Consider the following 16,036-nt stretch of genomic DNA (forward strand, 5'->3'; position numbering starts at 1 on the left):
GCCTTTAGGCTCGCCGGAAACAGCAGTTATGAAGCAGCGGTCTTATAACCTGCTGCTCCATAACTGGTCCGCTGCCTCTGAGGTCTGCAATCCGCCTGATCCTATACGATTGAGCTGATTGACACCCCCTGCTAGCGGGCGATTGGCCACAAATCTGCAGGGGGTGGCATTGCACAAGCAGTTTTGGTGAACTGCTTGTGCAATGTTAAATGCCGACAGTGTATGCTGTCAGCATTCAGCGATGTCTGTCGGACATGATACGCTACAGCTACAATGATAAATCGGCCCCATAGTCACTAATACATTGATTCACTCCATTGAAATCTATCAGTATTCAAGTGTGTGTGTATGTATGTTTATATAATATATATATATATATATATATATATATACACACATACTAGATAGATAGATAGATAGATAGATAGATAGATAGAAAATAGATATATGTATAGATACTGTATAGATGGATAGATACTGTATAGATGAATAGATATATACTAGATAGATAGATATTAGATAGATGGATATATGGATAGATAGATAGATAGATAGATACTAGATAGATGGATAGATATATACTAGATAGATATTAGATAGATGGATATATGGATAGATGGATATATAGATATCAGACAGATACATTTAACAAAACAGGAAAACATATTCTTCTAATTAAACACATTATTCTGCTGTGTGATTTAGAGATTATATCCTGCTAACGGTTCTTTATTGTGTTCATTCACTGATACTTTGCGTTTGTCTTATGAAATCTTCTGCTGCAGCCAGTGATTTTATTCTGATCATATAACAAACTGCTTTTGTTCCATAGGGAGCCACAGGGTTTCCTGGAGAGAGAGGGCAGAAAGGTGAAAAGGGAGACCAAGGCCCAACTGGTCCACAAGGCCCTACAGGACGTGCAATTGGGGAGAGAGGTCCTGAGGGGCCCCCTGGGCAAGCCGGAGAGCCAGGTAAACCGGGCATCCCTGGAGTCCCTGGGCGAGCAGGAGAAACGGGAGAGCAAGGGAAGTCTGGAGAGAAGGTGAGACAACACCCACTGTAAGGGCATCACTGGTCTTGTGCTTTCTATAACATATCCTAATATGTGCACAGTAAACAGGGTACCTACCTGTATATTACAGGATGTGGTCACTGTGCACAGGAAGCAGGGTACCTACTTGCAAAGTAAACAGAGTAACTACCTGCACAGTAAACAGGGTACCTACCTGCACAGTAAACAGGGTACCTACCTGCAAAAGTAAGCAGGGTACCTACCTGCACAGTAAACAGAGTACCTACCTGCACAGTAAACAGGGTACCTACCTGCACAGTAAACAGGGTACCTACCTGCACAGTAAACAGGGTACCTACCTGCACAGTAGACAGGGTACCTACCTGCACAGTAAACAGGGTACCTACCTGCACAGTAAACAGGGTACCTACCTGCAAAAGTAAACAGGGTACCTACCTGCACATTACAGTATGTGGTCATTGTGCACAGTAAGCAGGGTACCTACCTGCACATTACAGTATGTGGTCATTGTGCACAGTAAGCAGGGTACCTACCTGCACATTACAGGATGTGGTCATTGTGCACAGTAAGCAGGGTACCTACCTGCACATTACAGGATGTGGTCATTGTGCACAGTAAGCAGGGTACCTACCTGCACATTACAGTATGTGGTCATTGTGCACAGTAAGCAGGGTACCTACCTGCACATTACAGTATGTGGTCATTGTGCACAGTAAGCAGGGTACCTACCTGCACATTACAGTATGTGGTCATTGTGCACAGTAAGCAGGGTACCTACCTGTACTTACACCATCACAGGGAATGTTAAGCTGTTAAAACTGAGGTGGCTGTTCTTTGCGTTATGTTAAAGGGACATTAAACTACTTGATTGTAATAAACGTGTAATTCTTTCTTGTACAGTCTTACAATGTACTTTCTCCACTTTTCCTGTAATTTTACTCTGGGTTTTCTAATTCTGAGGTCTGGAAGTGCAGACTGCTGATATCACAAGCCTAACCTGTTACATATTTGACCCTAACGGGCCCCAACATAAGTGATAAGATAATTCAGAGTGATGCAAGTTTGTCTGGCTGTGTCTACTTCAGGAACAAGCCCAGATTGGTTCCTGTAAATTGGTGGGGAGAGTTTGGCCATTAAAAACAACTGCAGCAAGCACAGTGTTAATGCCTTAAAAAAAATATTACCTGCCTAGTATGTTAAAATATTGCAAGACTGCTTAAACAAATCTTGTAAATAAAGTGTCAGTAGACAAGCAGATGAGTTTTAATTCACCCAGAAATTTAGTGTCTTACGACACATCCCAGTACAGTCCTCTGAGTTATCTGAGCTGCCCTTGTGGTATCCGTCTATGGGCTTATATAAATACTCTTCTGCACTCATCAAGCAAGCACTTTGTGACATGTTCTAAATCCTGCACAATGCACTCCAGCTTCTCTATGGAGACAGGAAAACAAATACAAATTTCAGAGGTAAATTACAGAGAAATGAAGCAAAATACATAAAGTATATGGCATATGTATGTATAAATAAAATTTGTTTATCATTTTCATTTTGAGTTCATGTACCTAAAATTCACAGCCCACTTGGGTTTTATTTTCTGTGTTATTCATCTCTTTTGGGGCATTATTTGACAATAATTTATCACTTCTCACAGGGTGAAAGAGGGGAGAAAGGAGAACGCGGAGACAGTGTGAGTTGTGCAGCGTTTAATAGTTTATTTTCTTTCTCTTTTATGTGACGAAATACAAACCAATGTCATCTGCTTAGCAAATCTTTTCAGGTCTCATGGGTATCTAGTGCACCTCTACACGTCACTATGTACATCACACACTGACATCACAATTAGACTTTCATGAGAGAGAGCAAGCAATTCACTTCCAGTATCAAAATGCAAAATGTGCACAATCTTTTTATATGCACACTGAGTCACCAGCTCCTACTGAGCATGCGCAATAATTCACAGTATATACATATATGCATTTTGTGATTGGCTGATGATTGTCACATGATACAGGAGGATGGAAAATAGAACTAACTTTGAAATTATTACTATTACTCCTTAGAAATTGGGACTAAGAACTTTGCATTGTCTTGTTATTATGCATTTGTTGTTTATACAATTCTACTGTATTTAGTGGTCGTTTAAATTTTCATTTTATTTTGTCAGGGTAGAGAAGGCCCCAGGGGCGCTCAAGGACCTCCTGGCCCTAAGGTAAGTTATTGTGCAGCTGTAAGACAGTGAATTAAGCGAGGAATGCTTTTATTTTCCGTTTGCATTTGTCGTGTTGGATACAATAAATGTTGCATCTGTTTCTAAAAACAGTATACATAAGCTTTATGCGATTATTAGTTACGTATACGTGTTATTCACCTACTGGAGTTTAATACAAACACATATGTTTTACTTCCTGTAGGGTGAGATTATAGAAGTTATTGCCACAGGACTGCCAGGCGAGAGAGGATTAACTGGTGCAAAAGGAGCCAAGGTCGGTATATTTATATTGTCAGTTTTATAACATACGCTGCTTGTTGTTACACCGACATTACCAGACACTCCATAAAGGGACAGTAAAGTCATAATTAGACACTCATGATTTAAGTAGAACATACAATATTGAACAACTTCCCAATTTACTTCTTTTATTTAATTTGCTTCCTTCTCTTGTTTTCCTTTGCTGAAAGGTTTATCTAGGTAAGCTCAGGAACAGCAAAGAACCTAGGTTCTAGCTGCTGATTGATGGTTGCATATATACCGATTGTCATTGGCTTACCCATGTGTTCAGTTAGAAACCAGTAGTGATGCTCCTTCAACAAATGATACCAAGAGAATGCAGCAAAGTTGATAATAGAAGTAAACTGGAAAGTTGTTTAAAATTAAATGTTCTACCTAAATCATGAAAGAATAAATTTGGGTTTCATGTCCCTTTAAAGCTATATAAGCGCACAGTAGGGAAATTCTCTACTGCACTAGAGCATTTTGTCATTGCTCTGCTGAGTGCTTCTATTCTCTTGCTTTGTGTTTAATTACTACAAAAAGGGTTAAGCACAGTTACGTCTGCTAAAGATAGGTAAAGTGCTGACACATTCAGGAGTCCAGATTGGGGACAACAGTGCAATGTTGCTCTAGAGCAGATTTTAATTATGTGTTTAATCCCTTTGCAAGAATTAACCACATACAGGTTATCAAAATCTAATTGTCAGCAAGTCAACAGCTGCAGATTAGCTTTTTATGACAGCACAATTACAGCCATGTACATTAAAGTGATGGTAAATAATAACGTTTTTTATTTATCAGGGCTATATATCTTTATTTGTCAGCAGCTAATGTCTAGCTTATAGCCTACGGCAAAACACTATTCCTTCAATGTGATGGTGTTTCCGCCTCTTAGCCAATAGCGGGCTAGCAATCCGGCATAATGTCACAGGGCAAGCACGCTATTGGTTAAGAGGTGAAAACACCACCACATTGAGGGAATACTGTTTTGCTGTGGGCGTCCGGAGTCTCTCAGCTCGGCATAAACTCACTGCAAATAAAGGAAGTTTACCATCATTTTAAGCATGGGCAAAAAAGCATTTATCTATGTAAGTTTTCTAAACAAATGCGGAATATGGCCGCAGACAACAGCATTCAGCTGGATTTATTACTGTCAAAGTGTAACACACAAAGATGTGCATTCACACATAGGCACTAACAAATCACATGCAGAAAATACCCAAATGCTACTGTTTGTGGCAGATTCAATAAAGGCCAGACAGTGAGTGAAGCGCAGTTATTTGCATGCAAGTGATAAGTGATTTATTCTGAGTGTTTGCGCTCATCAGGCTTAGTGCTGGTATTATGAGTTCAAAGTAAACGCGATCGCTTGAGCCCAATCGCAATTTACTTTAGAATGATTACCGCGTCCTCAGAGCTCTGGTTAACTTTTGAGAAACTAAAAAGTGTCACAAAACACATAAAAATGCATTACACAGTACAGTTACACTCATAATAACACTGTCTAATAAATATACATTGCACAGTACAGTTACACTCATAATAACACTATCTAATAAATATACATTACACAGTACAGTTACACACATAATAACACTAATAAATATACATTACACAGTACAGTTACACACATAATAACACCATCTAATAAATATACATTATACAGTACAGTTACACTCATAATAACACTGTCTAATAAATATACATTGCACAGTACAGTTACACTCATAATAACACTATCTAATAAATATACATTACACAGTACAGTTACACACATAATAACACTAATAAATATACATTACACAGTACAGTTACACACATAATAACACCATCTAATAAATATACATTATACAGTACAGTTACACTCATAATAACACTGTCTAATAAATATACATTGCACAGTACAGTTACACTCATAATAACACTATCTAATAAATATACATTACACAGTATAGTTACACACATAACACCATCTAATAAATATACATTACACAGTACAGTTACACTCATAATAACACCATCTAATAAATATACATTACACAGTACAGTTACACACATAATAACTGTCTAATAAATATACATTACACAGTACAGTTAAACACATAACACTATCTAATAAATATACATTACACAGTACAGTTACACACATAATAACACCATCTAATAAATAAACATTACACAGTATAGTTACACACATAATAACACCATCTAATAAATATACATTACACAGTACAGTTACACTCATAATAACACTATCTAATAATTATACATTACACAGTACAGTTACACTCATAGTAACACCATCTAATAAATATACATTACACAGTACAGTTACACTCATAATAACACCATCTAATAAATATACATTACCCAGTATAGTTACACACATAATAACACCATCTAATAAATATACATTACACAGTACAGTTACACTCATAATAACACCATCTAATAAACATTACACAGTACATTCACACTCATAACACTATCTAATAAATATACATTACACAGTACAGTTACACTCATAATAACACCATCTAAATAAAATATACATTACCGAGTATAGTTACACACATAACACCATCTAATAAATATACATTACACAGTACAGTTACACTCATAATAATACCATCTAATAAATATACATTACACAGTACAGTTACACTAATAATAATACAATCTAATAAATATACATTACACAGTACAGTTACACTCATATTAACACTATCTAATAAATATACATTACACAGTACAGTTACACTCATAATAACACTATCTAATAAATATACATTACACAGTACAGTTACACTCATAATAACACTATCTAATAAATATACATTACACAGTACAGTTACACACATAACACCATCTAATAAATAAACATTACACAGTACAGTTACACACATAACACCATCTAATAAATAAACATTACACAGTATAGTTACACACATAATAACACCATCTAATAAATATACATTACACAGTACAGTTACACTCATAATAACACCACCTAATAAAACATAATTTATGCTTACCTGATAAATTTATTTCTCTTGTAGTGTATCCAGTCCACGGATCATCCATTACTTATGGGATATTAACTCCTCCCCAACAGGAAGTGCAAGAGGATTCACCCAGCAGAGCTGCTATATAGCTCCTCCCCTAACTGCCATTACCAGTCATTCGACCGAAAACATGCAGAGAAAGGAAAACCATAGGGTGCAGTGATGACTGTAGTTTAATGGAAAAATGACCTGCCTTAAAGTGACAGGGCGGGCCGTGGACTGGATACACTACAAGAGAAATAAATTTATCAGGTAAGCATAAATTATGTTTTCTCTTGTTAAGTGTATCCAGTCCACGGATCATCCATTACTTATGGGATACCAATACCAAAGCTAAAGTACACGGATGACGGGAGGGACAGGCAGGCTCTTTATACGGAAGGAACCACTGCCTGAAGAACCTTTCTCCCAAAAACAGCCTCCGAAGAAGCAAAAGTGTCAAATTTGTAAAATTTGGAAAAAGTATGAAGAGAAGACCAAGTTGCAGCCTTGCAAATCTGTTCAACAGAAGCCTCATTCTTAAAGGCCCAAGTGGAAGCCACAGCTCTAGTAGAATGTGCTGTAATTCTTTCAGGAGGCTGCTGTCCAGCAGTCTCATAGGCTAACCGTATTATGCTACGAAGCCAAAAGGAGAGAGAGGTAGCCGAAGCTTTTTGACCTCTCCTCTGACCAGAATAAACGACAAACAGGGAAGACGTTTGTCGAAAATCCTTAGTTGCCTGTAGATAAAATTTCAGGGCACGGACTACATCTAGATTGTGTAGCAGACGTTCCTTTTTCGAAGAAGGATTAGGACACAAAGATGGAACCACAATCTCTTGATTGATATTCCTGTTAGTGACCACCTTAGGTAGGAACCCAGGTTTAGTACGCAGAACTACCTTGTCTGAATGAAAAATCAGATAAGGAGAATCACAATGTAAGGCAGATAACTCAGAGACTCTTCGAGCCAAGGAAATCGCCATTAAAAACAGAACTTTCCAAGATAACAACTTGATATCAATGGAATGAAGGGGTTCAAACGGAACCCCCCGTAAAACATTAAGAACTAAGTTCAAACTCCATGGTGGAGCAACAGTTTTAAACACAGGCTTGATCCTAGCTAAAGCCTGACAAAAAGCTTGAACGTCCGGAACTTCTGACAGACGTTTGTGTAAAAGAATGGACAGAGCTGAAATCTGTCCCTTTAAGGAACTAGCGGATAAACCCTTTTCTAAACCTTCTTGTAGAAAAGACAATATCCTCGGAATCCTAACCTTACTCCATGAGTAACTCTTGGATTCGCACCAATATAAGTATTTGCGCCATATCTTATGGTAAATCTTTCTGGTAACAGGCTTCCTAGCCTGTATTAAGGTATCAATAACTGACTCAGAAAAACCACGTTTTGATAAAATCAAGCGTTCAATTTCCAAGCAGTCAGCTTCAGAGAAATTAGATTTTGATGTTTGAAGGGACCCTGGATCAGAAGGTCCTGTTTCAGAGGTAGCGACCAAGGTGGACAGGATGACATGTCCACTAGATCTGCATACCAAGTCCTGCGTGGCCATGCAGGCGCTATTAGAATCACTGATGCTCTCTCCTGTTTGATTCTGGCAATCAATCGAGGAAGCATCGGGAAGGGTGGAAACACATAAGCCATCCCGAAGGTCCAAGGTGCTGTCAAAGCATCTATCAGAACCGCTCCCGGATCCCTGAATCTGGACCCGTAACGAGGAAGCTTGGCGTTCTGTCGAGACGCCATGAGATCTATCTCTGGTTTGCCCCAACGTCGAAGTATTTGGGCAAAGACCTCCGGATGAAGTTCCCACTCCCCCGGATGAAAAGTCTGACGACTTAAGAAATCCGCCTCCCAGTTCTCCACTCCCGGGATGTGGATTGCTGACAGGTGGCAAGAGTGAGACTCTGCCCAGCGAATTATCTTTGATACTTCCATCATTGCTAGGGAGCTTCTTGTCCCTCCCTGATGGTTGATGTAAGCTACAGTCGTGATGTTGTCCGACTGAAACCTGATGAACCCCCGAGTTGTTAACTGGGGCCAAGCCAGAAGGGCATTGAGAACTGCTCTCAATTCCAGAATGTTTATTGGTAGGAGACTCTCCTCCTGATTCCATTGTCCCTGAGCCTTCAGAGAATTCCAGACAGCGCCCTAACCTAGTAGGCTGGCGTCTGTTGTTACAATTGTCCAGTCCGGCCTGCTGAATGGCATCACCCTGGACAGATGTGGCCGAGAAAGCCACCATAGAAGAGAATTTCTGGTCTGTTGATCCAGATTCAGAGTAGGGGACAAGTCTGAGTAATCCCCATTCCACTGACTTAGCATGCACAATTGCAGCGGTCTGAGATGTAGGCGTGCAAAGGGTACTATGTCCATTGCTGCTACCATTAAGCCGATCACCTCCATGCATTGAGCTACTGACGGGTGTTGAATGGAATGAAGGACACGGCATGCATTTTGAAGCTTTGTTAACCTGTCTTCTGTCAGGTAAATCTTCATTTCTACAGAATCTATAAGAGTCCCCGAGAAGGGAACTCTTGTGAGTGGAAAGAGAGAACTCTTCTTTTCGTTCACCTTCCATCCATGCGACCTTAGAAATGCCAGTACTAACTCTGTATGAGACTTGGCAGTTTGAAAGCTTGAAGCTTGTATCAGAATGTCGTCTAGGTACGGAGCTACCGCAATTCCTCGCGGTCTTAGTACCGCCAGAAGAGCACCCAGAACCTTTGTGAAGATTCTCGGAGCCGTAGCCAATCCGAATGGAAGAGCTACAAACTGGTAATGCCTGTCTAGAAAGGCAAACCTTAGATACCGGTAATGATCTTTGTGAATCGGTATGTGAAGGTAAGCATTCTTTAAATCCACTGTGGTCATGTACTGACCATTTTGGATCATGGGTAAAATTGTCCGAATAGTTTCCATTTTGAACGATGGAACTCTTAGGAATTTGTTTAGGATCTTTAAATCCAAGATTGGCCTGAAAGTTCCCTCTTTTTTGGGAACCACAAACAGATTTGAGTAAAACCCTTGTCCTTGTTCCGACCGCGGAACCGGATGGATCACTCCCATTAATAAAAGATCTTGTACGCAGCGTAGAAACGCCTCTTTCTTTATTTGGTTTGTTGACAACCTTGACAGATGAAATCTCCCTCTTGGGGGAGAGAATTTGAAGTCTAGAAGGTATCCCTGAGATATGATCTCTAACGCCCAGGGATCCTGGACATCTCTTGCCCAAGCCTGGGCGAAGAGAGAAAGTCTGCCCCCCACTAGATCCGTTCCCAGATCGGGGGCCCTCGATTCATGCTGTCTTAGGGGCAGCAGCAGGTTTCCTGGCCTGCTTGCCCTTGTTCCAGGACTGGTTAGGTCTCCAGCCTTGTCTGTAGCGAGCAACAGCTCCTTCCTGTTTTGGTGCAGAGGAAGTTGATGCTGCTCCTGCTTTGAAATTACGAAAGGAACGAAAATTAGACTGTCTAGCCTTAGGTTTGGCTCTGTCTTGAGGCAGGGCATGGCCTTTACCTCCTGTAATGTCAGCGATAATTTCTTTCAACCCGGGCCCGAATAAGGTCTGCCCTTTGAAAGGTATATTAAGCAATTTAGTTTTAGAAGTAACGTCAGCTGACCAGGATTTTAGCCACAGTGCTCTGCGTGCCTGAATGGCGAATCCGGAATTCTTAGCCGTAAGTTTAGTTAAATGTACTACGGCATCTGAAATAAATGAGTTAGCTAACTTAAGGGCTTTAAGCTTGTGTGTAATCTCATCTAATGGAGCTGATTCAAGTGTCTCTTCCAGAGACTCAAACCAAAATGCTGCTGCAGCCGTGACAGGCGCAATGCATGCAAGAGGTTGCAATATAAAACCTTGTTGAACAAACATTTTCTTAAGGTAACCCTCTAACTTTTTATCCATTGGATCTGAAAAGGCACAGCTATCCTCCACCGGGATAGTGGTACGCTTAGCTAAAGTAGAAACTGCTCCCTCCACCTTAGGGACCGTTTGCCATAAGTCCCGTGTGGTGGCGTCTATTGGAAACATCTTTCTAAATATCGGAGGGGGTGAGAACGGCACACCGGGTCTATCCCACTCCTTAATAACAATTTCAGTAAGTCTCTTAGGTATAGGAAAAACGTCAGTACTCGCCGGTACCGCAAAATATTTATCCAACCTACACATTTTCTCTGGTATTGCAACTGTGTTACAATCATTCAGAGCCGCTAACACCTCCCCTAGTAATACACGGAGGTTTTCCAGCTTAAATTTAAAATTTGAAATATCTGAATCCAGTTTGTTTGGATCAGAACCGTCACCCGCAGAATGAAGCTCTCCGTCCTCATGTTCTGCAAATTGTGACGCAGTGTCTGACATGGCCCTAATATTATCAGCGCACTCTGTTCTCACCCCAGAGTGATCACGCTTACCTCTTAGTTCTGGTAATTTAGCCAAAACTTCAGTCATAACAGTAGCCATATCCTGTAATGTGATTTGTAATGGCCGCCCAGATGTACTCGGCGCTACAATATCACGCACCTCCCGAGCGGGAGATGCAGGTACTGACACGTGAGGCGAGTTAGTCGGCATAACTCTCCCCTCGTTGTTTGGTGAAATATGTTCAATTTGTACAGATTTACTTTTATTTAAAGTAGCATCAATACAGTTAGTACATAAATTTCTATTGGGCTCCACTTTGGCTTTAGCACATATAGCACAGATATCTTCCTCTGAATCAGACATGTTTAACACACTAGAAAATAAACTAGCAACTTGGAAATACTTTTCAAGTAATTTACTATAATATGAAAACGTACTGTGCCTATAAGAAGCACAGAAAAAGTTATGACAGTTGAAAATTAATAAACTGAGAAGTTATAGCATCAAATCTTTGTAAAAAACACAATTTTAGCAAAGGATTGCTCCCATTAGCAAAGGATAACTAACCCTGATAGCAGAAAAAAAAAAAAAAAAAATACAGAAATAAACGTTTTTTTATCACAGTCAACTACAATCTCACAGCTCTGCTGTGAGTGATTACCTCCCTCAAAACAAGTTTTGAAGACCCCTGAGTTCTGTAGAGATGAACCGGATCATGCAGGGAAGACAATAAACTTCTGACTGAATTTTTTGATGCGTAGCAAAAGCGCCAAAAAAGGCCCCTCCCCCTCACACATAACAGTGAGAGAGATCAGTAAACTGTCATAAATTAAATAAAACGACTGCCAAGTGGAAAAAAATAGTGCCCAAAACATTTTTTCACCCAGTACCTCAGAAAATTAAACGATTTTACATGCCAGCAAAAAACGTTTAACATTAATAAATTGAGTGTTATTAAAAAGCCTGTTGCTAGTCCCTGCAAATTAGGCTAAAGTTTTATGCATACAGTATAATTCCAGTGAAGTGCCATTCCCCAGAATACTGAAGTGTAAAATATACATACATGACAGCCTGATACCAGTTGCTGCTACTGCATTTAAGGCTGAGTTTACATTATATCGGTATGGCAGAATTTTCTCATCAATTCCATTGTCAGAAAATAATAAGCTGCTACATACCTCTTTGCAGATTAATCTGCCCGCTGTCCCCTGATCTGAAGTTTACCTCTCCTCAGATGGCCGAGAAACAGCAATATGATCTTAACTACTCCGGCTAAAATCATAGAAAAACTCAGGTAGATTCTTCTTCAAATTCTACCAGAGAAGGAATAACACACTCCGGTGCTATTATAAAATAACAAACTTTTGATTGAAGGTATGAAACTAAGTATAATCACCACAGTCCTCTCACACATCCTATCTATTCGTTGGGTGCAAGAGAATGACTGGTAATGGCAGTTAGGGGAGGAGCTATATAGCAGCTCTGCTGGGTGAATCCTCTTGCACTTCCTGTTGGGGAGGAGTTAATATCCCATAAGTAATGGATGATCCGTGGACTGGATACACTTAACAAGAGAAATATACATTACCCAGTATAGTTACACACATAATAACACCATCTAATAAATATACATTACACAGTACAGTTACACTCATAATAACACCATCTAATAAATATACATTACACAGTACAGTTACACTCATAATAACACCATCTAATAAATATACATTACACAGTACATTTACACTCATAACACTATCTAATAAATATACATTACACAGTACAGTTACACTCATAATAACACCATCTAATAAATATACATTACACAGTACATTTACACTCATAACACTATCTAATAAATATACATTACACAGTACAGTTACACTCATAATAACACTATCTAATAAATATACATTACACAGTACAGTTAAACACATAACACCATCTAATAAATATACATTACACAGCACAGTTACACTCATAATAACACCATCTAATAAATATACATTACCCAGTATAGTTACACACATAATAACACCATCTAATAAATATACATTACACAGTACAGTTACACTCATAATAATACCATCTAATAAATATACATTACACAGTACAGTTACACTCATAATAACACTATCTAATAAATATACATTACACAGTGCAGTTACACTCATAATAACACTATCTAATAAATATACATTACACAGTACAGTTACACTAATAATAATACTATCTACTGAATATACATTACACAGTACCGTTACCCACATAATAACACTATCTAATAAATATACATTACACAGTATAGTTACACTCATAATAACACTATCTAATAAATATACATTACACAGTACAGTTACACACATAATAACACCATCTAATAAACATACATTACACAATACAGTTTCACTCATAATAACACCATCTAATAAATATACATTACACAGTACAGTTACACACATAATAACACCATCTAATAAACATACATTACACAATACAGTTTCACACATAATAACACCATCTAATAAACATACATTACACAATACAGTTTCACTCATAATAACACCATCTAATAAACATACATTATACAATACAGTCACACTCATAATAACACTATCTAATAAAAATACATTACAAAATACGGTTACACTGATAATAACACCATCTAATACCCTGTGCCTCTAGCTTATTACATCATATTACTAATACACTACCTTGTGCCTCTAACTCATTACATCATATTACTAATGCACTACCCTGTGGCTCTAACTCATTAAATCATATTACTAATGCACTACCTTGTGCCTCTAACTCATTACATCATATTACTAATGCACTACCCTGTGCCTCTAACTCATTACATCATATTACTAATGCACTACCCTGTGCTTCTAACTCATTACATCATATTACTAATGCACTACCCTGTGCCTCTAACTCATTACATTATATTACCAATGCTCTACCCTGTGCCTCTAGCTCACTACATCATACACTAATGCACTACCCTGTGCCTCTAACTCATTACATCATATTACCAATGCACTACACTGTGCCTCTAACTCATTACATCATATTATTAATACACTACCCTGTGCCTCTAGCTTATTACATCATATTACTAATACACTACCCTGTGCCTCTAACTCATTACATCATATTACTAATGCACTACCCCGTGCCTCTAACTCATATCATATTACTAATGCACTACCCTGTGCCTCTAACTCATTACATCATGTTACTAATGCACTACCCTGTGCCTCTAACTCATTACATCATATTACTAATGCACTACCTTATGCCTCTAATTCATTACATCATATTACTAATGCACTACCCCATGCCTCTAACTCATATCATATTACAAATGCACTACCCTGTGCCTCTAACTCATTACATCATATTACTAATGCACTACCCTGTGCCTTTAACTCATTACATCATATTACTAATGCACTACCCTGTGCCTCTAACTCATAACATCATTTTACTAATGCACTACCCTGTGCCTTTAACTCATTACATCATATTACTAATGCACTACCCCGTGCCTCTAACTCATAACATAATTTTACTAATGCACTACCCCATGCCTCTAACTCATTACATATTATTAATGCACTACCCTGTGCCTCTAACTCATTACATCATATTACTAATACACTACCCTGTGCCTCTAACTCATTACATCATATTACTAATGCACTACCCTGTGCCTCTAACTCATTACATCTTAATATTAATGCACTACCCTGTACCTCTAACTCATTACATCATATTACTAATGCACTACCCCGTGCCTCTAACTCATTACATCATATTACTAATGCACTACCCCGTGCCTCTAACTCATTACATCATATTATTAATACACTACCCTGTGCCTCTAACTCATTACATCTTATTATTAATGCACTACCTTGTGCCTCTAACTCAATACATCTTATTATTAATACACTACCCTGTGCCTGTAACTCATTACATCTTATTATTAATGCACTACCCTGTGCCTCTAACTCATTACATCTTATTATTAATACACTACCCTGTGCCTCTAACTCATTACATCTTATTATTAATACACTACCCTGTGCCTCTAACTCATTACATCTTATTATCAATACACTACCCTGTGCCTCTAACTCATTACATCTTATTATCAATACACTACCCTGTGCCTCTAACTCATTACATCTTATTATTAATGCACTACCCTGTGCCTCTAACTCATTACATCTTATTATTAATACACTACCCTGTGCCTCTAACTCATTACATCTTATTATTAATACACTACCCTGTGCCTCTAACTCATTACATCTTATTATCAATACACTACCCTGTGCCTCTAACTCATTACATCTTATTATCAATACACTACCCTGTGCCTCTAACTCATTACATCTTATTATCAATACACTACCCTGTGCCTCTAACTCATTACATCTTATTATTAATACACTACCCTGTGCCTCTAACTCATTACATCTTATTATTAATGCACTACCTCTGTTTTTCCCAGAGCATGGCTCACTTTTAAATATAGGTGTAACTTATCAAGTTCCTTATGTGGAGAAATTAATCATTTTATAGCTATCACATTATTCAATTCCCCTTTGCCATGTAGCTTTCATATACAGCTGTATTTGTTGATGATTTATTTGTTTATATTATGTTGGCTATGGATTGTTTTATACATTTAAAAACTACGTATAATTAATTCATTAATTTATATTATTTATCTGCTAAGAAAGTCACCCAATGGTCACTAATGTAGGATTTGGCCTCAGCTACATTTTATTTTATGCCTCAGTATAAAATTATAAATAATATAATCACATTTTAGTCAAAAGATACAAATGAGATTAGTGTATATGAATTTAATGAAACTGTATATACTAGTCATATTTACAAATGCCGGTACAAATACACCGGCTGGATTACCTAATGAGATGAGATGTAAGGAACTGCTTTTTCCATATAACACAATACTATAACTGTGCCTAGGTGGTGTGCATGGATGTAACAATTTGCAACTTGTGACAACTATTTTGTGTTTCTATCCCAGAATTATATT

The 16,036-nt window shown here is 38.2% G+C and overlaps 1 protein-coding gene across 1 annotated transcript in view; it reads left to right on the plus strand.

Annotated features, from left to right (window-relative positions):
- Nucleotides 1-16,036, plus strand: part of COL7A1 (collagen type VII alpha 1 chain) — a 398,512-nt gene that overhangs the window by 319,502 nt on the left and 62,974 nt on the right. Inside the window, exons 74-77 of the mRNA XM_053689357.1 lie at nucleotides 833-1,042; nucleotides 2,688-2,723; nucleotides 3,201-3,245; nucleotides 3,448-3,519. Coding sequence (XP_053545332.1) covers nucleotides 833-1,042; nucleotides 2,688-2,723; nucleotides 3,201-3,245; nucleotides 3,448-3,519 — 363 coding nt within the window. The remainder of the gene's footprint in view (nucleotides 1-832; nucleotides 1,043-2,687; nucleotides 2,724-3,200; nucleotides 3,246-3,447; nucleotides 3,520-16,036) is intronic.

This window comes from Bombina bombina, chromosome 7 (assembly GCF_027579735.1).
Source record: "Bombina bombina isolate aBomBom1 chromosome 7, aBomBom1.pri, whole genome shotgun sequence".
Taxonomy (NCBI): domain Eukaryota; kingdom Metazoa; phylum Chordata; class Amphibia; order Anura; family Bombinatoridae; genus Bombina; species Bombina bombina.